The 26642-nt window shown below is 42.3% G+C and overlaps 1 protein-coding gene across 2 annotated transcripts in view; it reads left to right on the top strand.

Moving 5' to 3' along the window:
- Positions 1-26642, top strand: part of arhgap15 (Rho GTPase activating protein 15) — a 630681-nt gene that overhangs the window by 458321 nt on the left and 145718 nt on the right. For both annotated transcript variants that reach the window (XM_078403377.1, XM_078403376.1), the window contains exon 12: positions 7859-7936. In XM_078403377.1, the coding sequence (XP_078259503.1) occupies positions 7859-7936 (78 nt within the window). The remainder of the gene's footprint in view (positions 1-7858; positions 7937-26642) is intronic.

Genomic DNA, 26642 nt, shown 5'->3' with positions numbered 1-26642 from the left:
AGGAACTTGTGAGTGCTAGGGCAGGATTCCCTAAAGGTTATTTGCAGGTTGCATTGGTAGTAAGGAAGGCAAATGCAATGTCAGCATTCATTTCGAAAGGACGAGAATATAAGAGCAGGGGTGTAATGCTGAGGCTTTATAAGGGGCTCGTCAGGCTGCATTTGGAATATTGTGCGCAGTTGTGTGCTCTATATCTGAGGAGGGATGTGCTGACATTGTAGAGGGTCCAGAGGATGTTTACGAGAATGATCCCGGGGATGATTCGGTTAGCGTACGATGGCTCTGGGCCTGTACTCACTGGGGTTTAGAAGGATAAGAGGGGATCGCATTGAAACCTGAATGGGGTTGAGAGGGAAAAATGATCAGCTATGATTGGATGGCAGTGTAGGCTTGATGGGCGAATTGCTTAATTCTGCTCCTATGACTTATGAACTACTGTTTGTAAAGAGTATTTTACCCAGAGTAGGGAAATCAAGAATGAGAGGCCAAATATTTAAGGGAAAGGGGAAAGATTTAACTTAAGTACATCACCCGTACACCAGTTCTATCCCTCACTCTTGGGACAATTTACAGAAGCCAATTAACTTACAAACTGAACATCTTTGAAATGTGAGAGGAAACCAGAGCACCCAGAGAGAACTTACAAATTCCATGCGCAGCCATAGTCATAATCGAACCCGGGTCTCTGGCGTAGTAAGGCAGCAACTCTCCTGCTGCGCCAGTGTGTCGCCAAAAGAAGGGTGGCACAAAAAAGAAACTGGCGGAGCCACTGATGTGCAAGTCATGGATCCAAAAGTGGGATAATATAGAATTAGTGTGAATGGGTAATGGATGATTGATGTAGTTGGTGGGCCGATGGGTGGGTTTCCATGCTGTATCTTTCAATCAATCATAATTTCATAAAATCTAGAAGCAGAATACAGCCATTCAGAACCAAATCTACTCCGCCATTCAAACATGGCTGATCTATATTTCCCTCTCAACCCCATTCGCCTGCCTTCGCCCCATAACCCTTGACACCCTCACTAATCAAGAATTTGTCAATCTCCACCAAAAAATATCTATTGACTTAACCTTCACAGCTGTCTGTGGCAATGAATTCCACAGATTTACTACCCTCTGACTAAAGAAATACCTTCTCATCTCCTTTCTAAGGGAAGATTACAGTTTGAAATATAAAGGAACATTGATTCACTCACTAGTTATAAATAACATGAGCTCTGTTCATATTTATTACATGGTATCCACATAGGTTTGAAATTGGCTGATCTAATATGAACACGATGAAAAAAATTCACTCTTCTCTCTAATAAGCACAACCAATAATCAAATGGGCCTCAGCTACATTCAGCGCTTACAAAAGTAACGGGAAAGAGGGCATATCTCACAGCTTCTGTGACAACTGTGAGACTCAATATGTCAGAGCTCAGATGTATGAACCTGTCTAATTCTGCCAATAAGAAATTAAACAAATGGCCTAGCTTAATCTTCAAACTATCAGTTTCAATCTTAACTTCACTTCTTGTTTGTAGAGGCACATTTTTGACTTCACTTCTACTGATTCTATTGCTTTCCTGCCTCAAGTAATTTGCTGTAACAGCTAGTGCAGCAACCAAGTCAGAGCTTCCTAGAAAGTATTGAACCACATGAAAAATGAAGATCTGTAACTCCCAAACCTTACACTGCATGTCCACCAGAAAGCACAACTGTACTTTCCACATTATTATAATAACTGATATAAATACAAACTCAAGATTTAGTTATTTTCACCCCCCCCCCCCCCCCCTCCTTTTAACATTGAATGTTATTACATGGAAATATATTCAACATTTATCCACAATTTTTGACACCAGTTGTATTGTTTTGTTGGGGACTTGTCTAACCAGTGGGAATCTAAATAAACAGATCAATAATGCATTTGAAAATCAGGCTGGAAAAAAAATAGTGCTCAGTATAACATAAACTTCTCTTGCCCAGACTAGGGGAACAGAGAAACAGAGGGCATAGGTTGAAGGTGAAGGGGGAAAGATTTAATAGGAATCTGAAGGGTTACTTTTTCACACAAAGGGTGATAGGTGTATGGAACGAGCTGCCAGAGGAGGTAGTTGAGGCAGGGACTATTGCAACATTGAAGAAACAATTAGACAGGTACATGGATAGGACAGGTTTGGAGGGATATGGGCCAAACACAGGCAGGTGGAACTAGTGTTGATGGAACATGTTGGTCAGTGTGTGTAAGTTGGGCTGATGGGCATGTTTTCACTTTCTATGACTCTTTAACATTATCTTGAAAAAAATCACATTCAATGATAACAAGATAATGATAGGGAAGTGCTGATCATCAGTTAACTTCAAATACTGCTTAAGAGCTGTGTTTTATGAGTATGTATTTTCATCTAAATGAGTGCATGGCATCTTAAAACATTTCATGGTCGGCACTAAGCCTTAATATGGACCTTTGCAAATGATGGTCCAAAGGTGTGTTGGCATTCTTGACTTGTTTCCCCTGACAGCTGTTGAGGCTAAAGCAATAGAACATTTCAGCTTATTGAAATTGCCTATTTTTAAAGGCAATTTGATTTTTGTCAACAAGGATATATCAAGGGATTCAGAACTAAGACAAGGTATTGATTGGTAAATATTTAATTAATTGGTTGAACATTTCTAAGGGGTAGAAAAGCTTTGTCCTTTTCCAATGAGATCAATTGCACTGCCCATAAAGTTCTCACACCTTGCCTTGATGTTTGCTCAGCAAAAAAAATGGTTTTGCTGCTTGATAGAAAAACCAGAATTGTGTTCAAAATTATTTTCCTGTTGGATCATGCTCTTCTGAGGTGTCAGGATGCTGTTGCCACATTAAAGAACTGCACAAATGAAAGATGTTATTATTGTCGCATTCAGAAACATAAACAAAAGGACCTCACAATTCTATCATGTAGCAATTGATATATTCAACAAAGTCCTTCATGGAAGGCTGATTCAAAAGGTTAAGGCATATGGTATCTACTTCAACTTGGTCGATTGAATTCAAAACTAACTTGGCCATAGAAGGTGGCCAGTGGTGTTCCACAGGGATCAATTATATATTTATACATAATATTCAAATGTTACCTGACCAAAGTTTTATAGAACTGCAAAGTGACTTTCCTCCTTTATACTAAATGTCCCAAACGATGAAGGAAATTTGTCATATGCCTTCTTTACCACCCTGATTACTTACTATGCCACTTTATGTGTCATCTGCATACTTACTAATCAGTCTACTATATTTTTGTCCAAATCATTTATGTATATAATATATGTATGCAGTGTGATCCAGGCAAGCCCCAGGCTCCTGCAGGCCTAGAAACATAAAAACATAGAAACATAGAAAATAGGTGCAGGAGTGGGCCATTCGGTCCTTCGAGCCAGCACCACCATTCTATGATCATGGCTGATCATCCAGAATCAGTACCCCATTCCTGATTTCTCCCCCTATCCCTTGATTCTGTTAGCCGTAAGAGCTATATCCAACTCTCTTGTGAATACATCCGGCGAATTGGCCTACACTGCCTTCTGTGGCAGATAATTCCACAGATGCACAACTCTCTGGGTGAAAATGTTTTTCCTCATCTCAGTCCTAAATGGCCTACCCTTTATTCGTAAACAGTAACCCCTGTTTCTGGACTCCCCCAATATTGGAAACATTTTTCCTGCATCTAGCCTGTCCACTCCCTTAAGAATTTTATATGTTTCTATAAGATCCCCTTTCATCCTTGTAAATTCCAGTGAATATAAGCCCAGTCAATCCATTCTTGGCCTCCAGCTATCGCCCACCTTGTGGATCGGCCTGTGTACCAACGTCCATCTCCTCGCCCATCCACCTTTGAGTCCCACAATTGACCTGTAAGGCATGGTTGACCCTCTCCAACTGGCCTTGCTCCATCACATCTGTCATCATCGCAGGCTCCATCCTCCCAGTCTCTGGTCTTCAGGGAAGAGCAAGGTCTGCATGGCGGCTTCCCACCGACCAACCGCGGCCCACCAGGTCTTAGTGTGTCTGGCCATGGAGGACGAGCAGGGGCCAGCTCGGCAGCTTTCCGCCAACAGGCCGCAGCCTGCTGGGAGCCTCTGCTCTGATGGAAAGAAATACAATAGCAACATTTAAGAGAGATGTAGACAAATATTTGAACAGACAGGGAAAGGGGGAAGATATAAACCACATTGAGACAGATGTGCTTAAATTGGCATCATGGTCAGCAAGGACATCATGGGTCGAAGGGCCTATTCCTGTGCTGTCATGCTCCATGTTGCATTTACGTTTGCTGCACAGTAGAACTATATTAAAAGCCGTCCATATTGTACTTATCGTACGGTTTCCAAAATCAGTAATTTCCTTTCCAGGTGCTCCATGTCTTTGATTCAATAATTGATAAAGGACATGCACAGAAGCATCTAAAGCTTGGCACTGCAGGTTTCCCCTGTCTTTCAAAACAGCAGCGAATAACACAGTCATGAAATTTGTACATGGAAGACACACTTCAGTAAACAAAGGATTTCCAAAGACTTTTAAGATCTTTAATATCGCGGCTGTGTTAAAAATCGTCAAACTAAGCTTCAAAAACACTTCCAGGCATGAATTTATTTTAGTAAGATCATTATATTCACTATTTTGTCTTGATTCTTTTGATCCTCCCAAACCCAGTGTGATTGAATGGGCAGACAAGTTGAATCTAGTATTAGCAATAAACATAACTAATCCTGTATTAGCAGTGAGGAGACATGGTAAAGCAGTCCAGAGATGATTGTTCTGCCAAACAATCCCACCCATTTTCCCTCCCGGTTTGGAGAGGCATCCAATTATTCTCTCCCAGTAGCAGCATGATGAAGTGTGTTTATGGAGTTCAAGCCACCTCCTGACACGAACAAACTATAGTGCAAGTCTTTAGGTGACTATTAATCTGCATCCATCAAACTAGAAATTGGTTGTTGCATACGACATTTTTAGGAACACATTTGTCTTTGTTTCAGTGAACAAACTGCATTTCATAATAATGACAGGAAATCAACATTTTAACTTCAAAAAAATCACATATGCTGCCCACAACTTCCAGATTTATGCATTGACATCAAAAATTAATGTCACTTAAGATCTTCATTTAACTCACTAATCAACATAGACCTACATTCTAAAGTCAAGGTGTTAAATAATTAATGTTTTCCTGAGTAATTATAATTCAAAAGATGATGTATATCTGGGAAATTTAATATATTACAGGAGTGACCTGTGAACTCAAAGTCTCAGCATGTTGAGGAATGGGATAGTTGAGAACAGCAAAAATCAAAACAAAGTACCAAAAATGTGCTGGGTCTATGATATAAAATCTGATTAGCTGAATCTTATAGTTGTACTTTGATCTTTTCGCTTAGTTTAGGTTAGTTTGGAGATGTCGCACGGAAGCAGGCCCTTTGGCCCACCGGGTCCGCACCCACCAGCTATCCCTGCATATTAACACTATCTTACACACACTAGGGACATTTTTCACATTTACCAAGCCAATTTACCCACATACCAGTACGTCTTTGGATTGTGGGAATACACTGAAGATCTAGGAGAAAACCCACGCAGGTTACGGGGAGAAAGTAAAAAACTCCATACAGACAGCACCCATAGCTGGGATCAAACCCGGGTCTCCGGCGCTGCAAGCGCTGTAAGGCCGCAACTCTACCGCTGCGTCACTGTGCTGCCGCGTATTCAATTATTTCAACTGATTCATTATTTTGGTGTCTTCCTGCTTTCTCAGTTGATGATAAAAATATTTGGAATCGATAGTGCTCAATACGTGCATCCAGTACATTTGCCTCTAAATATTTTTAGTTTGATTGCAGGCTGACACCAAGATTTGACACTCTGACTTGGAATCTCAATGCATTGTCCAACATTTTGGTGCAAGAAGTCTCCTTGGAATATATTCATACACATTTGTGGTCATCCAGTAGACCCCCTGCTCATTGGCATTGAAATTTATACACTGAAGGGTTTCACTTAAGAAAACTCTTTGTCATCTTAATTAGTCTTTCTACTTCCAAACCAAATCGTGCAAAAAAATGGGATTCTTTAGCCTGTATAAAACAAGAAGATGACGTTGTTTTAATTTGTCGTTAAAACAAGGACTTCCATTGTGCTCCTTCACTGTACAAAATGATCGGGGTGATATTTTGTCAGATAAACTGTAATTTGAAGCAATAAGAAATGTATCAATATGATGAACTACACATGTTTTAGAACAACCTTCAAATTGTTCATGAGGTTTTCTCCAACTGACTCCACAAAATCCCCAAATTAATTGCAATTAATCCAATGATTAAACTTTATCTTTTTCTTACTGATGATCATGGAGTACTTTAGGTTTCTATTTTACTGCTCAGTTTTGAAACTCCACAGTCAGGTGTCAGGGGCGGCACAGTGGCATAGTGGTAGAGTTGCTGCCTTACAGCGCCAGAGACCTGGGTTTGATCCTGACTACAGGTGCTGTCTGTCCAGTGTTTGTACGTTCTCCCTGTAACTGCATGGATTATCCCCATGTGCTCCGGTTTCCTCCCACATTTAAAGGACATATGGGTTTGTAGGTTAATTGGCTCGGTAAAAGATTGTAAATTGTTCCTAGTGTTTTGGATAGCGCAAGTGCATGTGGATCGCTAGTCGGTGCAGACTTAGTAGGCTGAAGAGCCTGTTTGTGCACTGTATCTCTAAGCTGAACCAAAATAAATTTTAGAAGGACAGACTACTTCAGATATATAAAATGCATCTAGAAGATGTGAAAGCAGAAGATTGCCTTTAAATTCATCCTCAAGATAATCTCACTTTGAGTCATATCAGGCCCTTCAGCCCAACTCGTTCATGCCTACCATGATGCGCATCTAAACTAGCCCTATTTTCCCCATGTTTGATCCATATCCCTCAAAAATCTTTTCTATCCATGTATCTGTCCAAATGTCTTTTAAATGTTGTACATTTTCCTTGACTCAACCACTTGCCCTGGCAGCTCATTTCATATATGTATCACCCTCTTGGTTAAAAAAAGGTTGCTCTCAAGTTCTTATTTAAATATTTCCCCTTTCATCTTAAATCTATGCCCTGTCATTCTTGATTCTCCATTCCTGGGAAAAGACTGTACATTCATCTTATCTCCACGCCTTATGGTTTTATGTACCTCCATAAGATTATCCCTTAGTCTCCTCCACTCAAATGAATAAAGTCTGAATAATTGCTTAATGATCACTTCAGCACATTAGCCTCTGAATTTCATCCCATTGAAGTCAGTGGAATGAAGGTTAGAAGCAGAATGTTGTACACTGACACTTCTGTATAGATTGTTTAGTTGTGCCAACCAGCATTAATATGCTATGTTCCCTTCTCATCTCATTGTGGGTGCACCATTAAGGTAACACAGCAATAAGTCAAGGTGTTGCAGCATCTACCATTTTGGGGCGACTTGGGATAGACAAATGTCACAATGTCAATGCTCTCCGTGTGGCATGAGCAATCAAAACAATATCTTTATAAATGCAATCTGCATGGTAAAAAGTCCTGCTTCAAATAAAAATTGTGTTCATGATTATGCTGTTTAATAATGGATTTATTCTTTATAACCCTGATATTGGTCAGGTAAAAGTAATGGTATGAGACTGATTTGGTGTAAACAGACTATGAGATATGCTTTTACAGATGACCGAACTGCGAGAAATGTATATGCAGTGTCAGTCAGCAAGTTTGGGTAGACGTAATTGCTCTAATAAGGCCACAAGTTCAAGGAGCATGGAGGAAAAAATATTCTAAAATTTTAATTTAATCACAGATTAATGTTTGTTTTGTCAGGTTTGGATGCTGATGGCATTTACAGAGTGAGCGGCAATCTGGCGACAATACAGAAATTACGATTTGTAGTGGACCATGGTGAGTAGTGCCTAATGCATATGTGCAACTTTTTTTTCTCATCAAACTGCCTAAATGGAAATGCGAAGACTCATGTCTTTGACATTTCTCTAGCTGCGGAGAATTTGTTGAACTTAATCATTATAAATGGTTGTGAAATTGTTTCAAACTTCAAAATTATCATTTATTATCGCCTGAGAATACAAGCTTTGCTTTAACATTGAGGCAAAGTGCTGTGTGCAAATTGAATCTTTACAGCATTGACTGAATATGAGATGTTTGTTTTCCAAATCTATCAATTGTTCACATTCAAAATGTCATCCAAAAGCACCTACAATATATTTGAGCCTCTGAGAAATGTTAAAACTGGTTGCTTGGGTCCAAATCAAATATCCAAATCTCATACAGCAGGCTATTCCCAAGTGAAGTACATTCAACTCTAAACAGTATAATTCTGTTTGATTTAGCTGCTCGATCTGCATTGAATTATGTTTGGCAGCCTTGATGAATGCTGTGTGAATTTGTCATTTTACCTTTTGCCTTCTGCAAGGTAACTGGCATAGTTAATTCAGGTTAAAAAAAATCAACACAGAAAAAATATACAACTCAACTTATTGCATCATGAAAGAAGCACTGATTTGCCAGAATCCTTTGCCTGACTTATGTTTTAAATGTAATTCAGTTTGTGTCCCATCGTTTGGAGGAAATGAAAATTGTTTATTTCTACTAACATCTCTGGGGCCCAATGCAGTTCATACCTCTCCATAATTATGAAATCGCAAAATGGTACAGCTCAAATAAGGATCATAATGCCAGGAGCGATTTTTAAAAAATAATGTTCCAACTACTTCCACTGTCATTTAATAATGAAAGGCTTGGATAGAGTGGATGTGGAGAGTATGTTTCCACTAGTGGGAGAATCTAGGACTAGATATCATAGCCTCAGAATTAAAGGACGTTCCTTTAGGAAGGAGATGGGAAGGAATTTCTTTATTATGGGGGTGGTAAATCTGTGGAATTCCTTGCCACAGAAGGCTGTGGAGGCCAAGTCAATAGATATTTTTAAAGCAGAGATGGATACATTTTGATTAGTACTGGTGTCAGGGGTTATGGGTAGAAGGCAGGAGAATGGGGTTAGGAGGGAGAGAGATCAGCCATGATTGAATGGTGGAGTAGACGGGATGGTCTGAATGGCCTAATTTTGCTCCTGTTACATATGACCTTATGACCTTATGTCTACTTTCCTATCACTTCACATACATTTTCTCTTCATTTATTTTCCAATTTTGTTATGGAAGTCACGAGAGAATTTGTTTCCACCATCCTTCTGTGGAAGATAACAGGAAACAATTCAATGCAAGCACATGGCTCTTCTTATTTTTTTCCCCTGGTCGGAGTTTTCCATGAGAAAGTTGACATAAATACCATAATTTCTTCATTAAAATCAATGACAGCATTCCCATAGATGCTCAGTGTGCTTTTTCGGGAGCAATAGAAAATGGCTACATTATGCAGCCATTCAGCATCTATGCAGAATGAAGCAGTTGGGTGGGGGTAGTAAGGTAGAAGGGAATGGTCACCAGTTGCATGATAATTACTGTACATCACCTAGAGGTATTCTATATATAAACTTGAAATAAATTGCTGAATCATATGGAGACCGCAAACTCTTGTGCCTCCATTTTACTATTCCACTCCAAGATCTCTTCAAGATATGCCCTCTTTGAAGAATGGTCCTCTTTGCTTAGTAATACAAAAAATATAACAAAATATAACAAAAACCTGATCAATTGAGACAGCAGGGGAAAGGTGATTAGGATGGGCCAAAAATTGTTGCGATGTCATGTACGGTTTTGGCTGTATTTCGTTACAAATATATTTACGAACAAACAAATATACAAACGTACAAAATGAGAGTTTTAGTAATATACTAGCAAAGAGGGCCCGTTGGACCCATTCCCACACCCCCCATTCTCTCCTCCCCCATCCCCACTCTTACTCTCCCCACACCCCCCCTTTCCCCACGGCCTCCCCTTTTCCCAGTACCCCTCTTTCCCCCACCACCAAGCCCCTTCCGCACGACCCCTGTTGCCCCCCTCCCCAGTCCCCATTCTCAGACCCCCCCCCATTCTCTCTCCCCCAGACACACTCTTACTCACTCTCACTCTTACTCAGTCCCACTCTGCCTCCTCCCACCCCCACTCTCTCCTCCTCCCACCCTCCCCGTCGCCCCCATCATTACTCTCCCCACCCCCCTTTCCCTACCAGCCACCCCCCCCCCTGTGGTCCCGGCGAAAAGCACTTACGGGTCGTGCAGGGAGGAGGAGGGAGCTGCGGAGCGCGGCCGTTACTGTTACTCTTACTACACTCTTACTCTCCCCCACCCCCCCCCTTTCCCCAGCACACCCCTTTCCCCTACTCTCTCTTGCCCCCAGCACCAACCCCCCACCCCCGCTGTCCCCCTCCCCAGTCCCAATCTGCCTCCTCCCACCCCCACTCTCTCCTCCTCCCACCCTCCCCGTCGCCCCCACCGTTACTCCCCCCCCCCCCCCCCCCCTTGTGGTCCCTGCGAAAAGCACTTACGGATCGTGCGGGGAGGAGGAGGGAGCTGTGGAGCGCAGCCGTTACTGTGGCGTGGCCGAGCCCGTACTACTGGAGACGGATAGGGCGGCGGCGCCCTGGGTCCGGGCGATAGCGGGGAGAGGGAGCTAAGGAGCGTGGCCGTTACTGCGGCGTGGCCGAGCCCGGACTACTGGGACGGATAGGGCGGCGGCGCGCGGGCGATATCGGGGAGAGGGTCTCCCGGGTGTGGGAAAGAGGAGAGAAGCAAGGGGAGAGAGGAGAGGGGAGCCGGTGATCGCGTGCGGGCTGCTCCGCTATTTTTTGCGAGTGAGGAGAGGCCGCGCGTGCGTGCTGACGTCATACGCACAGACGCACAGCAGCGCCACGCTTAAAACCTTCAATAAATCAGTAGGAGGGGGGGCAGATCGAGGTCATGTCACATGGGCATTTTGACGTCACACGCTGAAGGCTCAATAAAGCGGTTAAAAAAAAAAGTTTTAACTTTAAAACCTCTGTAACTTAAAAAATACACGACCAAATTAAATAAAAATATAATTTTCCACCAGCGTTCAGCGTGGTGATTAAGGCGGTGCAAAAACTGTGGCGCTACGGTTGACCGTTTTACCGAAATCAGCCGAAATAACTTAGGGGAAAAAAGTTTTAACTTTAAAACCTCTGTAACTTAAAAAATATACGACCGAATTAAATAAAAATATCATTTTCGATAAGCGTCCAGCGTGGTGATTAAGGTGGTGCACAAATTGTGGCGCTACGGTTCACCGTTTTGCCGAAATCAGCCGAAATCACTGTTACAAAAACATATATACTCTTCTGAGTTTTAGTAGTATGTAGATACAAGACCAAATGGACCCATTGGGCCCAAACCTCTCCAGCATTGGTACAACACTCTCTCCTCCCCTCTCCCCCCTCCCTCCCCTGCTCCCCCTCCCCCTCCCACTTCCCCCTCCCCTCGTCCCCTCCTCCCCTCCTCCCCTCCCCTCCCCCTTCCCCTCCCCCTCCTCTCCTCCCCCCACTCCCCCTCCACTCCCCCTTCCCTCCACCTCCCCCTCCCCCCTTCCCCTCACCTCCCTTCCCTTCCCTCCCCCCACCACTCCATCCCCATCAACCCCCCTTATCCTCTCTCCATCCCCTCCCTCCCCAGGAGATAGATTTCAACTTTTAAATGTGAATAACTTTAAAAATATAACACCGATTTCAAAGAAACTTCTTCCATTATCACCAAAGGGATGACGGTGAGTAACGTGGGCCTAAAATTGTTGCGCTATCGTGTGCCGTTTTGGCTGTAGTTCAGGAACAAACAAACACCTAAACGAGAGTTTTAGTATATAAATACTAGACCAAGTGGACCCGTTGGGCCCAAACCTCTCCTGCATTGGTCCAGCACCCTGTCCTCCCTCACACCCCCCTCCTCCTCCTCCCCACTTCTCACTCCCCCTCCCCCCCACTCATCCACACCCCCATTCCATCCCCCCTCATACCCCCCTCATACCCCCCTCATACCCCCCTCCTCCCCTTCCCCCCCCACTCACCCACTCAATCCCTCCTCAACATCCTCCTCCCCTCCCCCCTCATCTCCTCAACCCCCAAATCCCCCCCTACCCTCACCCCCCCTCACCCACTCACACACTCCATCCCCCTCAACCCCCCAAACCTCTCCTGCATTGGTCTGGCACCCTCCACTCCCCCCTTCCCCTCCCCCCACACACCCACTCCATCCCCTGAACCCCTCTACTCCCCTCTCCCCACTCACCCACTCACCCACTCCATCCCCCCTGATCCCCCTCCTCCCCTCCCCCCCACCCACCCACTTACCCCCTTCCTCCCCCCCATTCACCCACTCACCCACTCCATCCCCCCTGAACCCCCCTCCTCCCCTCCCCCCCACCCACCCACCCACTTACCCACTTCATCCCCCCTCAACCCCCTTCCTCCCCTCCCTCATCCACTCACCGACTCCATCCCCCCTGAACCCCCCTCCTCCTCTCCCCCCCAACCGCCCTCTTACCCACTTCATCCCCACTCAACCCCCCTCCTCCCCTCCCTCACCCACTCACCCACTCCATCCCCCCTCCTCCCCTCCCCTTTACCCACTCCCCCACTAAGTCGGGGAGTATCTGTAATAGATCAATGGGCCCCAACTGCGCACGCGCGGGTGAGTGGGTGAGGGACGGACGCCAGTCCTCCCAGTGAGGGGGTGAGCAGGTGAGTGGGTGAGGGACGGGTGCTGGTCCTCCCGGCAGGGAAGAGGAGCAGGTGAGTGGGTGAGGGACGGGCCACTGGTCCTCCTGGCGGGGGGGAGCGGGTGAGTGATGTCCACTGGTTCTCCCGGCAAGGGGGGGGGGGAGCGGATGAGTGGGTGATTGGGTGAGTGGGTGAGGGACGGGCGCCCGTCCTCCCAGCGGTGGGGGAGCGGGTGAGTGAGTGAGTGACGGGTGCCGGTCCTCCCGGCAGGGGGGGGAGCGCATTTACTAAAGTTATCCCCCTCCCCCCCTCATTGGCCGCCACTCCCATCACTCCCATCATTCTGGCCGGTCCCACCCCCATCGTGGGCCCCCCCCTCTCTCATTGGCCTCCACTCCCATCACTCGGGCAGGTCCCATTGTGACGTCGAACACTAAAGACGGCCATGGAGACTGGTAAAGTGATTTTATAAACATTAAAATGTCTCTAACTTTAAAAATATAAGACCAATTTGAATGAAACTTGCATTAAGGTGACCCCAGGACAATGGTGAGTAAGATGGGCCTAAAATTGTCATGCTACCGTGCAATGGGGGCACAAAAATAAGGCTTGATCAAACAAAAAAGATGAGAGTTTTAGTAATGTATAGATAGATAGATGGACCAACAGGTGTGACAAGTGGGGCTGAAAGCCCTGTTTTCTTGCTGTCTGACACTATGACTATAAGCAAGGGTACATTCTGACTTTCTAACCTACCTCTTTGCGAATGTTGGATTTTTTTCTCTGGAACTGTTGTGCTTCATTGTTGAGAACTATATTTTGCGCTTGAGTATCTTCACTCTTCCTTTTGTGTGGCTTGATTGTATTCATGCATAGTATTATCTGATTTGATTGCATAGAATGCAAACGGAAGCTTTTCACTGTACCTTGGTAGATATGACGATAATAAGCATTAATCTAAACCTGGTATGAATTGAAAAAACTTTAAACTATTTTAGTTTCTTTCTCAAAGCAATACCACTATTTTACTTCCAAAACATAAAATAAAAGAGTAATAGTCCAAATGTTTATATTAACGTAACAATATTCAAACAAAATCACTATGGAGGCATTCAGTTTTATTCAAAATTAAATTTTGGATATCATTTTTTTATAAACTGATATTCTGTAGGATAGTCTTGCATGGGGCAAAGTGGTATGTCTATTTTGTTGTAAATTTCTTTTCTAACAAGTCACAGGCCATTCTTCATATTTTATTGTTGATCACTCTCTTCCAGCTGATACTGAGCATTGTTTTCGCATTGTATATTTCAAAAGCATCTAGCCTTTGCTCTTGGTTTTCATTAAAGACCCAAATTTCCCACTGTGTGAAATGGCATGAAATGGGACTTTAGTTCAGTCTAAATTTGAATAGGCTTTAGTGAAAGAACTTATATTCATCAAGGGCCTTTCATATCATCAGAATATTCCACTTCATTGCCAAATAATTACTTTTGAAGTATATGCATATTGAACTGCAGACAAATGCATCAAACAGTTTATGTGCAACAAGGTTCGACAAACAGCAAATCAACAACGAGCTAATCTGTTGGTTGAGAGATTAATATTATTAGGACTTACTGAAAAATATTTTACTTTCACCTCATCAAACAGATGGGATCCTGGTTTAATATCAGTGCACAGAGATAATTCTGTTTTGAAGCTGAATGTAAGATCGCTCTAGATTATGTGGTCAAATCCTGGAATTAAGATTAAACTCTCAGTTTTCCTTCTCAAAGTGCGAATGTAAAATTACACATATGTAAGAGTACACGACAATGCCTGCGAAAAGAGGCATTAAATTATCATGTGTAGGGAAAAAACTGCAGATGCTGGTTAAAATCGAAGGAAGACACACAATGCTGGAGTAACTCAGCGAGTCATGCAATATCTTTGGACCCGCTGAGTTACTCCAGCATTGTGTGTCTACGTTAAATTATCATGTTCTGCTTACCTACATCTCTATTTTCTTCCCTTTAATAATCAAGTTCCAGCCAAATTCATATGAATTTTATCACAAATGAACAGATAGAAAGAAGCAAATGCCTGTGATTAGTTGTTAATGAGTGAATGACAAGAGGCATTCCATTTTCTGATAGATAAATCTCATACAATGTTAGTGTCAGGGATCAGCAAAATCATTGAGGTTTGACATTTCACCTCCTTCTGTTCCTGCAATAAATATGTGTTTTGGTTTGTTGCAATGTCAAGGATGTGTAAGTAATGGTAGATAATCTCAAAATAGATCCTATGTACCTGTACAGATATCTCAAATGGAAACAGGATAAAGGAGAATTAGGAATCTATGACCTTCCTCATCTAATTATACACCAAGGCATATAATCATCAAATACTCCTTTTTGTTTACTACTGCATTGCATTCACCAGATATCCTGTTCCTTTCCCAAGTCACTTCCAAAAACCTTCAGGCACAGCTATCTACCTCAATGGGATTGTGCATTTCCTTTCTAACAGACCCATGTTAAAAGCTTGGATGGATGTGAGAATGTTGCACCTTTCAAATTATGTTTATATTCAGCTTGGCAAGACAATGTCCAGACCACATCACAAATCCCATTGTTTGCTAAACTAATCAGTCGGTAATATTTCATCAGCGAAGGAAATGGTCTTAAACTGTCTATATGTGTGACTGGTTCCAACCAGACTATCTAATTAACCTATGTCAGGCAAGCCAATTCTTAATGCATATATATACTGGGCCCATTATGTACTTTTAAAGTGTTTACTTTGAATGCTAATATATTTCCTGATGTGCAGTATGGTGCATCAATTATTTCATCATCTGTTTCCACAGTCCCAAATACGGAAACACTTAGTGTGTGGAACAGAGGAATTGAACTACCTGATAAGTGCAGTCTTCACGGGTGCATGACACAAAAAAAACTATTTATGCTGGCTTACTGGGAGTTGAACAGCTGGGCAACATAAAGAAAGGTGTCATTATTAAGTTTAATCTATATATTTTTTTCTCTTTCACTAATATCTTAATGACAGCCTGAACTGAATAAGTTGTGCAACACCATAATCTGGAATAATATTATTCTGTGTAAACCAACAGAATGATACAGTCGGCACCACAGCACAAATTAACAAATATATATTGAGGGAGCATTTTAATGCATAAAAACACACACAAATTTAATGGAGAATAAATGAAATGCCTGCATAGATCTAAGCTTACAAGCAGCAGATGTAATACATGGAGAATTAAACTGACACATAACAGCCCTAAATAAAATGGTAAGATTCTAGCTTTTAAGTGGTAAAGTAGAATATTTGTTTATGCTATTATTTAACTTGGTTGTCGTGTGTTTTATGAAATTTTGGTGGTGATTTTGTATGCTTCTGTCTCTAATGTGCACTTCCTACAGAACATTTCATTTTAAAGAAAGACAAAGTGTTGCTGAACCTTTACCATGAATCTTCTAATCTATAAAAGTTTCATGGTAATATAGAATGTTATAGAACTCTACTCTATAATATTGGTGGAACATTTGTGGAATTTCAAGGGATTAGGAGAGAAGAGGTTTCATTGAGGTCACATTCTCAATTTGGATTTCAGTATTTTAAGGTGTAGAAATTTTATCTGCGCTGAATAAGGCAAACACCTCATTGGGAGTGGTACCACACTGAACATCCCAAAGCTAAGGATTCTCTATCCTAGCCTCAGAAAGAGTTAGTTTAGAATTAATCCAGATTATTTTGGGTTACCTGTTAATTATTTCTTGGGAATCTTGCAATGGTTATGCTGCAATCAATATCTCTTTTATAAGGACATTATCCAGCATGCTTGTTGTCTGTGCTCCCTGCAGAAGTTACTGCGAGCAACAAAATATGACCGAAACAAAACCAAATTATTTTGTCATAAACCAGAAATATTTATCTCTCTGATTTCAGGCATAAAAGCAGATATGTATAATCTACCATCACAAATAAAGCTAGTGTTTATTACAATAAAAGGTTCTAGAGATGGCATAGTGGCTCAGGAGTAGAGCTGCTGCATTACAATGTCAGAGATCAGGGTTCAATCCTGACTACGGGTTCTGTCTGTTCGGAGTTTGTACATTCTCCCTGTGACTGTGTGGGATTTCTCTGGATGCTCTGGTTTCCATCCACACTCCAAAGATGTATAGGTTTGTAGGGTAATTGTCTTTGGTAAAATAGTAAATTGTCCTTAGTGTGTAGGATAGTGTTAGTGTACAGGGTGATCGCTGGTTGGCATTGACCATGGACCTACTTTTCCTTGGACCATGACCCCACCGACAAACACCAGACCTTTATCATCAGCACCATCACGGACCTCACCATTTCCGGCGATCTAATGCCTCCAAACTTATAGTTCCCCAGCCCCGCATGGCCCGATTTTACCTCCTACCTAAAATTCATAAACAGAACTGTCCCAGCAGACCCATTGTCTCTGCCTGCTCATGTCCCACCGAACTTATTTCCACCTATCTCGACTCCATCCTATCCCCCTTGGTCAAATCCCTCTCCACCTACATCCAAGACACCTCACATGCTCTCCATCTCCTCGATAACTTCCGGTTTCCAGGCCCCCACTCCCTCATCTTTACCATGGATGTCCAGTCACTCTACACTTCCATCCCCCACAAGGATGGTCTCGAAGCCCTCCATTTCTTCCTCGACCGTAGAACCAGCCAATCCCCATCTACTAACACCCTCCTCCGCCTAGCAGAGCTGGTTCTTACCCTTAACAACTTCTCCTTTGACTCCTCCCACTTCCTCCAAACCAGAGGCGTAGCTATGGGCACTCGCATGGGCCCTAGCTATGCCTGCCTCTTTGTCGGGTATGTCGAACAATCCCTGTTCCAGATGTACACTGGCCCCATCCATGAACTCTACCTCCACTACATCGACGACTGCATTGGTGCTACCTCTTATACCCATGCAGAACTCACTAACTTCATACACTTCACCTCCAATTTACATCCTGCCCTTAAATATACTTGGACTATCTCCGACATCTCCCTCCCGTTTCTGGACCTCACCATCTCCATCACAGGAGACAGACTGGTGACTGACATCTACTATAAACCCACTGACTCGCACAGCTATCTAGACTACACTTCTTCCCACCCTGTCTCCTGCAAAAAGTCTATCCCCTACTCCCAATTCCTCCGTCTACGCCGCATCTGCGCCCGGGACGAGGTGTTTCACACTAGGGCATCAGAGATGTCCTCATTCTTCAGGAAACGGGGCCTCCCCTCTTCCATTATAGATGAGGCTCTCACTAGGGTCTCTTCTACATCTTGCAGCTCCGCTCTTGCTCCCCCTCCCCCATTCGTAACCAGGACAGAATCCCCCTCATTCTCACCTTCCACCCCACCAGCCAGCGTATCCAACAAATCATCCGCCAACATTTCCGTCACCTACAACGGACCCCACCACTGGCCACATCTTCCCATCCCCTCCCTTTTCTGCGTTCCGCAGAGACCGCTCCCTCCGTAACTCCCTGGTCCACTCGTCCCTTCCTACCCAAACCACCCCATCCCCGGGCACTTTCCCCTGCAACCGCAGGAGATGCAACACCTGTCCCTTTACCTCCCCCCTCAACTCCATCCAAGGACCCAAACAGCCTTTCCAGGTGAGACAGAGGTTCACCTGCACCTCCTCCAACCTCATCTATTGCATCCGCTGCTCTAGATGTCAACTTCTTTACATCGGCGAAACCAAACGCAGGCTCGGCGATCATTTCGCTCAACACCTTCGCTCAGTCCTCCTTAACCAACCTGATCTCCCAGTGGCTGAGCACTTCAACTCCACCTCCCACTCCTAGTCTGACCTTTCTGTCATAGTGCCATAGTGAGGCCCACGGAAATTGGAGGAACAGCACCTCATATTTTGCTTGGGCAGCCTGCAGCCCAGCAGTATGAACATTGACTTCTCCAACTTTAGATAGTTCCTCTGTCCCTCTGTCCCTCTCTTCCCCTCCCCCTTCCCAGTTCTCCCTCTATCTTCCTGTCTGCACCTATATCCTTCCTTTGTCCCGCCCCCTGACATCAGTCTGAAGAAGGGTCTCGACCAGAAACGTCACCCATTCCTTCTCTCCTGAGATGCTGCCTGACCTGCTGAGTTACTCCAGCATTTAGTGAATAAATACCTTCGATTTGTACCAGCATCTGCAGTTATTTTCTTACACTGCTGGTTGGCATGGACTCAGTGGGCTGAAGTTCCTGTTTCTACACTATATCTCTAAAGTCTAAAATATAATGATACCATGCATCTTTTGTGTTTATCTATCTGTACATATATATTTTTAATTATTGCATACGATGGTTGCAGACTTCAATCCCACCTCAATGCCCAAGCTCAAAATCTAGTGAATAGTGGAGTTCAAAATCAAAACAATGTTTTTGTTTTTACGACGGATTCTTGGGATATAATTTTAAATTCAAGTTCTGTCTGCTTGGTTAGATGGAGATTAACGATCCAATGTGAAGATCCACTCATCAAAAATGATATGAGAGTGCTCCTGTAGTTCTGAAAAAAATATTCAATTCTCCCCATAATTAATCACTAAAAGCCTGCTCCATCTGTTGAATAAAAGGTGGAAAGAGGTTAGATCCCAATCTCAAAGTTTTCCACAAGTTATACATTGTGAATAATGAGTAAAGCAACGCGTGACAGAGGACATATAATAGAATTACAGGCTGAAAATTCTTATCGTGCCTTGAGCAATAGCACCTAACTATGAACTATGGTTGCTTATTTTGCAAAAAATGAACCTGGAACAGCATTTACACAAAGATATTGCTATTTGTCACAGCACTGTGATGGGTGGTTTGGAATACGTCAACAACTAATATGAGAAAGAAAGTTCTACCTTTGAAACAGTCAGTGATACAGAACTAAACTTACTGGGAAGACCAAAATGTCAATGGTGATGAATTGGAAGGCAAAATGACTAATGGGTTTTTTAAAAAAATGAGAATAATCAGGTAAATGCTTATACTAATCAAATTAATACTGCACATTGACTAATCAGTGCACAGATAAAAATGACAAGATAGATGTCTATGCCACCAAAATGCTGACCAAGTTGACATTCTGAGCTACTCCCATTTGCTTCCATTTGGCTTTTATACCTCAAAATCCTTCCTATCCATATATGTGTCCAAAAGTAATTTGAAGGTCATAATAGTATCTACTTCGAGAGCATCCTCTGGCAGCTCATTCTGGATATGGACTACACTTTGAGTGAAAATATTGCCCTGGGTTCCCCTTAAATTTCTTCCCTCTCAACTTAGGCCTAGATCTCTTGTTTTAAAATCCTCAACTCTGGTGTAAAACAGACTATGAGCATTCACATTATCCATGCCCCTCATGATCTTGTATGCCTTAATTAGGCCACTCCTCAGCCTCCTAAGTTCCAAAGAAAAAGGTACCAGCCTATCCAACCTTTCCATTTAACTCCATTTCACAGGTCTAGGTAACATATTGATCAATTTGGAAATAGTGAAAAAGAGATTAATCAGTATGTTATGTGTAGACAATAGACAATAGACAATAGACAATAGACAATAGACAATAAGTGCAGGAGTAGGCCATTCAGCCCTTCGAGCCAGCACCGCCATACAATGTGATCATGGCTGATCATTCACAATCTGTACCCCGTTCCTGCCCTCTCCCCATACCCCCTGACTCCATTATCATTAAGAGCTCTATCTAGCTCTCTCTTGAAAGCATCCAGAAAATTGACCTCCACTGCCTTCTGAGGCAGAGAATTTCACAGATTTACAACTCTCTGAGTGAAAAAGTTTCTCCTCATCTCTGTTCTAAATGGCCTACCCCTTATTCGTAAACTGTGGCACCTGGTTCTGAACTACCCCGACATTGGGAACATGTTTCCTGCCACTAGCGTGTCCAATCCCTTAATAATCTTATATGTTTCAATAAGATCCCCTCTCATCCTTCTAAATTCCAGTGTATACAAGCCTAGTCGCTCCAGTCTTTCAACATATGACCGTCCCGCCACTCCGGGAATTAACAGTGTAGGAAGGAACCGCAGATGCTGGGTTACACCAAAGATAGACATAAAATGCTGGAGTTACGTAGCGTGACAGGCAGCATCACTGGAGAGAAGAAATGTGCATATCCAGAAATGCTACCTGTTCTGCTGAGTTACTCCAGCATGTTATGTCTATCTTTGGTGTAAACCAGCATCTGCAGTTCCTTCCTACACATAACATACTGATTAATCTCTTTTTCACTATTTCCAAATTGATGACATCCTTCCCATTGGGTGACCAAAACTGAGATGGTACTCCAAGCCTTGTCTCACTAATGACTTTAACAGCGGCATCCTGATGTCCCAACTATTGTACTCAATACCATTCCCGCAAAAGGAAAGGGTACCAAATGCCTTTTTCACCACCCTGTCCACCTGACCCACCACTTTCAAGGAACGAGGCACCTGTACTCCCAGATCTCTCTATTCTACAACACGCTAACATTTACTTTGTAAGTCCTGCCCTAGTTTGACATACTAAAGTACACCTCATATTTGTCAGAGTTAAATCCCATTTGCCATTCCTTAGTCCACCTTCCCAACTGATGTAGATCCATGTTGTAAACTTATTGTCAATGACTACAATAACTACATTTTAATAACACCTAATTAAATTGAGAAAAATAATGCAGAAATTTAAAAAGTTGTTTTTGTCAGATTCATTATTTATAATTACTTTTTGTAAAAATCTCATTGATAATCATAATGAATTAGAATGTCAACATTTCATACATTTAACCTGTTTAACTAAATAACTGAAAAACGCAAAATCTAATTCCAGATAAATTGATTATAATACAAAGAAGGTGAGTGATGAACATTCAGTTTAGTTCTGAAACTTATTCACTGAAAATTTAGGTGACAAATTGTAACTCAACTCTGCAATAATATATTTCTTTTTGTGCATTGTAGCTGCAAACAGAGACCCCTTAAACATATTCATATGATTCCAATAAATCATTGCAAACCTGAATGTAGATCCCTTTGCATCACAAGATGAAATTCAGAAACTTTTTAGAGATCATTGGACATACGTTTAGTTGATGACCACAAACAAAATGAAAGGCAAAACAAAACATAGTCCCTGTGCCATATTAGGCAAAGTCATAGCACACAGTGAGAAATGTAAAGTCATTGTTAGCACTGCTAGTAAGTGAAAGTGACATATTCTCCATATGTTTTTGCATTTTCAATGTGAATGACAAAGTTAATTTACCTTCGAAAATGTGTTGCATTTTGTCTACATTTAGATCAACTAGGGAAACTATTAAAACGTTCCTACTAAAACTAAATTCCAATGCTGTAAACAAATGATTACAGTGAAGCAACGAGATGCCAAAATGAAGATGTTGCAAATGAGTCTATCAAATCTCATCTCATTTATTGTGAAGATTGTAGATTAATTAAGTGGGAGCCAATTGCATTGTTCCAAAACATTAATTACACAATGTTTAATTATTCATTTAAATAACGATTTAAAGTTGATTAAATAATTTACTGAATAAAATGTTTTAACTCAATTAATTGTTTTTTTGGGGGGGGAGTAACAGAAAGTCAACAAGTCTCTTAAGCACTATTACAATCCATGTGGTGTGTTTAACAGGGATTTAATTACACTGATAAGTGAATACACATGCAAAAGTATTGTTAATTTAACTGATAATGACACCATCGTTCAAACTAAAGACTCCAGTAGGCTAAAATTCATTTCTTTCATTTTCCTTTGGTGGAATATTTTACACTGAAAATAATGCAAAGAAGTGAGAAGTAATGAATTAATTAAATAATAATGAGTGAACTCATTTATAGATTCCAGTACATTAAATTGTTCAGCTAAAATTCTAAATATTAGCATTAATTTACGTTAATTGTCTTGATAAGATGGCACCTACTTATAATTGCCCAGAATACCCATGTGAAATGTTAACTTAATTCTCTCTCAAATAGGAATGAGATAAAAAGGTAATAAATTCACAATCAATGACATATAATCCAGATATTCTAAAAATATACATTGATAAGTAAATTGGCCACTGCTGCTTCACTCTAATATTTGTTATAGTCACAGAGTTGGTAGTTAAATTAGTAACTTGGTAAAGATTCAGTCACATACATGCACTGCTATCATAGACATCAGCATTTTCATTTCATAAGAGGTCAATAACCTCAAAAATCTTAAGAAGGGTCTCAACCCAAAACATCACCTTTTCTTCAGAAATACTGCCTGACCCGTTGAGCTCCTCCAGCATTTTGTGTCTATCTTCGGTGTAAACCAGCTTCCGCAGTTCTCTCCCATGCAATCTCAAAAGCCAGATTGATGGGACGATGTGGGATGAATTGGATCCCTGGGGGATTTGACACGAGTAAACAAATATGTAGAATGAATTACTTTTGCAAGTCTCCTTCTGCGTAACATTAATACATTGTGGTTGTTTGAGGAATGTTGCTCAATAGTCACTTATGAGAGGTCCCTCGAATAACTACCGTGTATCAGGCAAAATTACGTCATTGATGCATGCCAATGACATTATCTATGGGTGAAATTTCCATGGGTGAAATCCAACCAAAAAAACATTAAAATATTTAGCACAACGTTTGGCATAACATAATGCTATTAATTGCTCATTTGCCAATTCATTTTCGATCCCATTTCGCTGAGGAAAATGTTAAAGTAATCCAATACCTAAGTCTGTTTCTTTCCTTATTGAATGGTTTCTTAAGTCATGTGTAACTGTCAGCATGATCCAGAAAAATCTGTTCCATTGTTCCATTATTCCTTGTTACATCATCCCTAAGTAGTCTATCTATATGATTTATCTTGTGTGGTTTGAATTTGTGTGGCAATTTTTTCATTAAAAATTCTCCTTTTAATAATGGTTGGTCAATTACTTTATATTACCCAAGGCCATTAATTGTTATTTCACATGTAAAGTTATTCAGTTACTGAATTTTATTTGGTAATCAGTTGTACATATACTGTCACTACACCTCATTTCAGCTCTAAATGAATCATGTTTTTAAGACCAATTGGCATAACCAATTGACTTAAATTCACATGGTTGCACACTGCTGAACACTGTTACACTGCCATGGCTTGTAAATTTATCTTCCTGCCCAAACCGGGATTAAACAATGTGTTGCAAGTGTTTTTCATGACTGCTTTTAAATAATCATTTACCCCAATATTGAGGATTTGCATAATTTGTCTACTCTATGCAAACTCTTGAATATAAAGCACGGCAACAGCCCGGACGGATGGTTCCTGTAAAAGGACTCCAACAAATATTTAGATTGTTAAATGGAAATAGAGTCATAAAGTAATTGAGTCATACAGTACAGAAATATGTCCTTTAACCCAAATTGTCCATGCCAACCAAAAAGCCTCATCTATGCAAGTCCCACCTGCTCGCTTTTGGTTCACATACGTCCAAACTTTTCTTATCCATGTACCTATTCAAATGTTTTTTAAACGTTATCATACCTGCCTCAACTGCATCCTATGGCAGCTCATTACGTATACCCACCACCCTCTATGTAAAAAGTTACTCATCAGGTTCCTATTAAATCTTTCCCTTCTGCACCTTAAATCCGTATTGTCTGGTTCTTGATTCCCCTACTCTAGTTAAAAGACACTGTGCATTTACCCTTTCAATTTCCATCATGATTTTATTCACCCATACAAGATCATCCCTCAACCTTCAGTGCTCCAAGAAATAAAGTGCTAGCCTGCCCAACCTCCCCTTGTAGCTCATGCCCTCGAATCCTGGCAATACCCTTGTAAATCTTCTCTGCACTCTTTCCAGCTCTGTGACATTCTTCCTGTAACAAGGTGACCATAACTGAACACGATAATCCAAATGTGGCCTCAGCAATATCTTGTACAACTGTAACTTATTGGCCCAAATTTTAAACTCAATACCCTGACTGATGAAAGCCAATCTACCAATGGCTGCTTATTATAGGAAAATAACTGCAGATGCTGGTACAAATCTGCGTAGTGATCATCTTATATTGATGGCTTACACATGTGCATCTCACCATGAGTGGAAACATTATTTCTGCATCCACTCCATCAAAACCTCTGGAAGTCTTTTATAAAAGCCTGCAGATGCCGATGTTTTGACCTGAAACATTAACCCCTTTCCACAGTTTCTTATTGTCTATGTGGTATGACTTCTCAACACACTAAACTTCAGAAGAAGAGACATGGATAGTTCATGCTTATTGATATGCATTGTTGAACATTTTCGATATCCTCATGAGACTCCTCTCCAGTGTTTCTACTTTCTTTTAAAATTATGACAAGCACAATTCTACACAGTACTTACAACATGATTCATCAAAGATTTAGCAAAATTCCATATTTTTTATTGTATATCCTCGACAAGTAAATCCTTGTGTTTCCACTAACCTTACCTAATTAAATATATGAGTTAAGTCTTTATTGAATATAAAAATATTATGTTCCCTTAAGACACTGGAGGTTCACCCTGAAGGTGCGATGAGGTGTGTTTATCACATTACAGTGATGTACCTTCATGGCTTTAGTGGACACATAGTCAAGTCAAGTCAAGTCAATTTATTTGTATAGCACATTTAAAAACAACCCACGTTGACCAAAGTGCTGCACATCTGACCAGGAAAAAAAAGAAACATACAGTGGCAGGCAGCCAAACACAACGGCGCGGCCATCTTGAACAAAATGTTAATTCAATCACCCACAGTCCAACAATAAAAGCACTAAACAGGCACCCAAAATTACCCAACCCCAAAAACCCCCCAAAACACAGTCCAACAATAAAAGCATTAAATAGGCATTCAAATCACACACCCCAAAACCCCCAAAAACACAGTCCAACAATAAAAGCATCAAACAGGCACTCAAACCACCCAACCCCAAAAACACACAAAAAAAGAAACATCCATCAAAGAAACATCCATCACAGTGAGTCTCCTCCAATCCTCTCTCTCCTCACTGTGATGGAAGGCCACAATGTCTTTCCCTTCTCCCGCTGTGCATCGCCCGCAGTCAGGTTGTTGTGGTTGCAGGCCGCACCGGACGGTCCACAGCGGGCCAAGCCCAAGGCGCGTCGCGTCGCAGCCGCTCCCGCAGCCTCCGAAGACGGCCGGCTCCGCCGATGATAAGTCCGATCCGGGGCGGGCGAACACGCTGCTGCCGCTGTTGTTGCACGTCGGGGCGGTCGTGGCTCCCGACATTGAAGCCCCCGCCCAGCAGAGAAATATCCCGCGGCCATCCTAGGCCGCGCCGGACGGTGAAATGTCCGCGCCCCAAGCCCCGCGATCCGGGGTGGGCGAACACGCTGCCGCTGCCGGAGCTCCCGATGTCGGCATCCACGCGGCCCGAGCCTAAGGCGAGTCGCAGCTGCTCCCGCAGCCTCCGAAGACGGCCGGCTCCGGTGATGGTAAGTCCGATCCGCGGGCTCTGCGAACCAGAGCCCTGGAGGCCGACAGCTCCAGGAGTTGGGCCGATGGTAGGCCGCAGCAGGAACGGAGACACGGCCCAGAAAACAAAGGTCGGGTCTCCGTTCTGAAGGGACACATATTTACAGTGTTAGTTTCCCCCTCCCCCCCACATACACACATAGTACACAAACACAAAAACACCACATCACAACTACAATTAAGACAAAAAAAAAACCAACAAAAACACAAAGACAAATGGACCGCAGGTGAGCGGCAGCTGCTAGGGCAGTGTCGCCATTTTGACACAATGAGAAGGTGCTGTCCATTCTGGTCAGGATAAAATATGTGTTGTCACATTTGCAGCAATTTTGTGAAGTATATATTGGGTTATATTTATTGGGATCAGGACACTTGGAAGAGGAGAATGCTGATGCTCTGATTTCTCTTTGA

Source organism: Rhinoraja longicauda, chromosome 8, assembly GCF_053455715.1.
Source record: "Rhinoraja longicauda isolate Sanriku21f chromosome 8, sRhiLon1.1, whole genome shotgun sequence".
In the NCBI taxonomy this organism is placed as follows: Eukaryota; Metazoa; Chordata; class Chondrichthyes; order Rajiformes; family Arhynchobatidae; genus Rhinoraja; species Rhinoraja longicauda.
The sequence above is the reverse complement of the archived record's forward strand: the minus strand, read 5'-3'. Positions and strand labels throughout refer to the sequence as shown.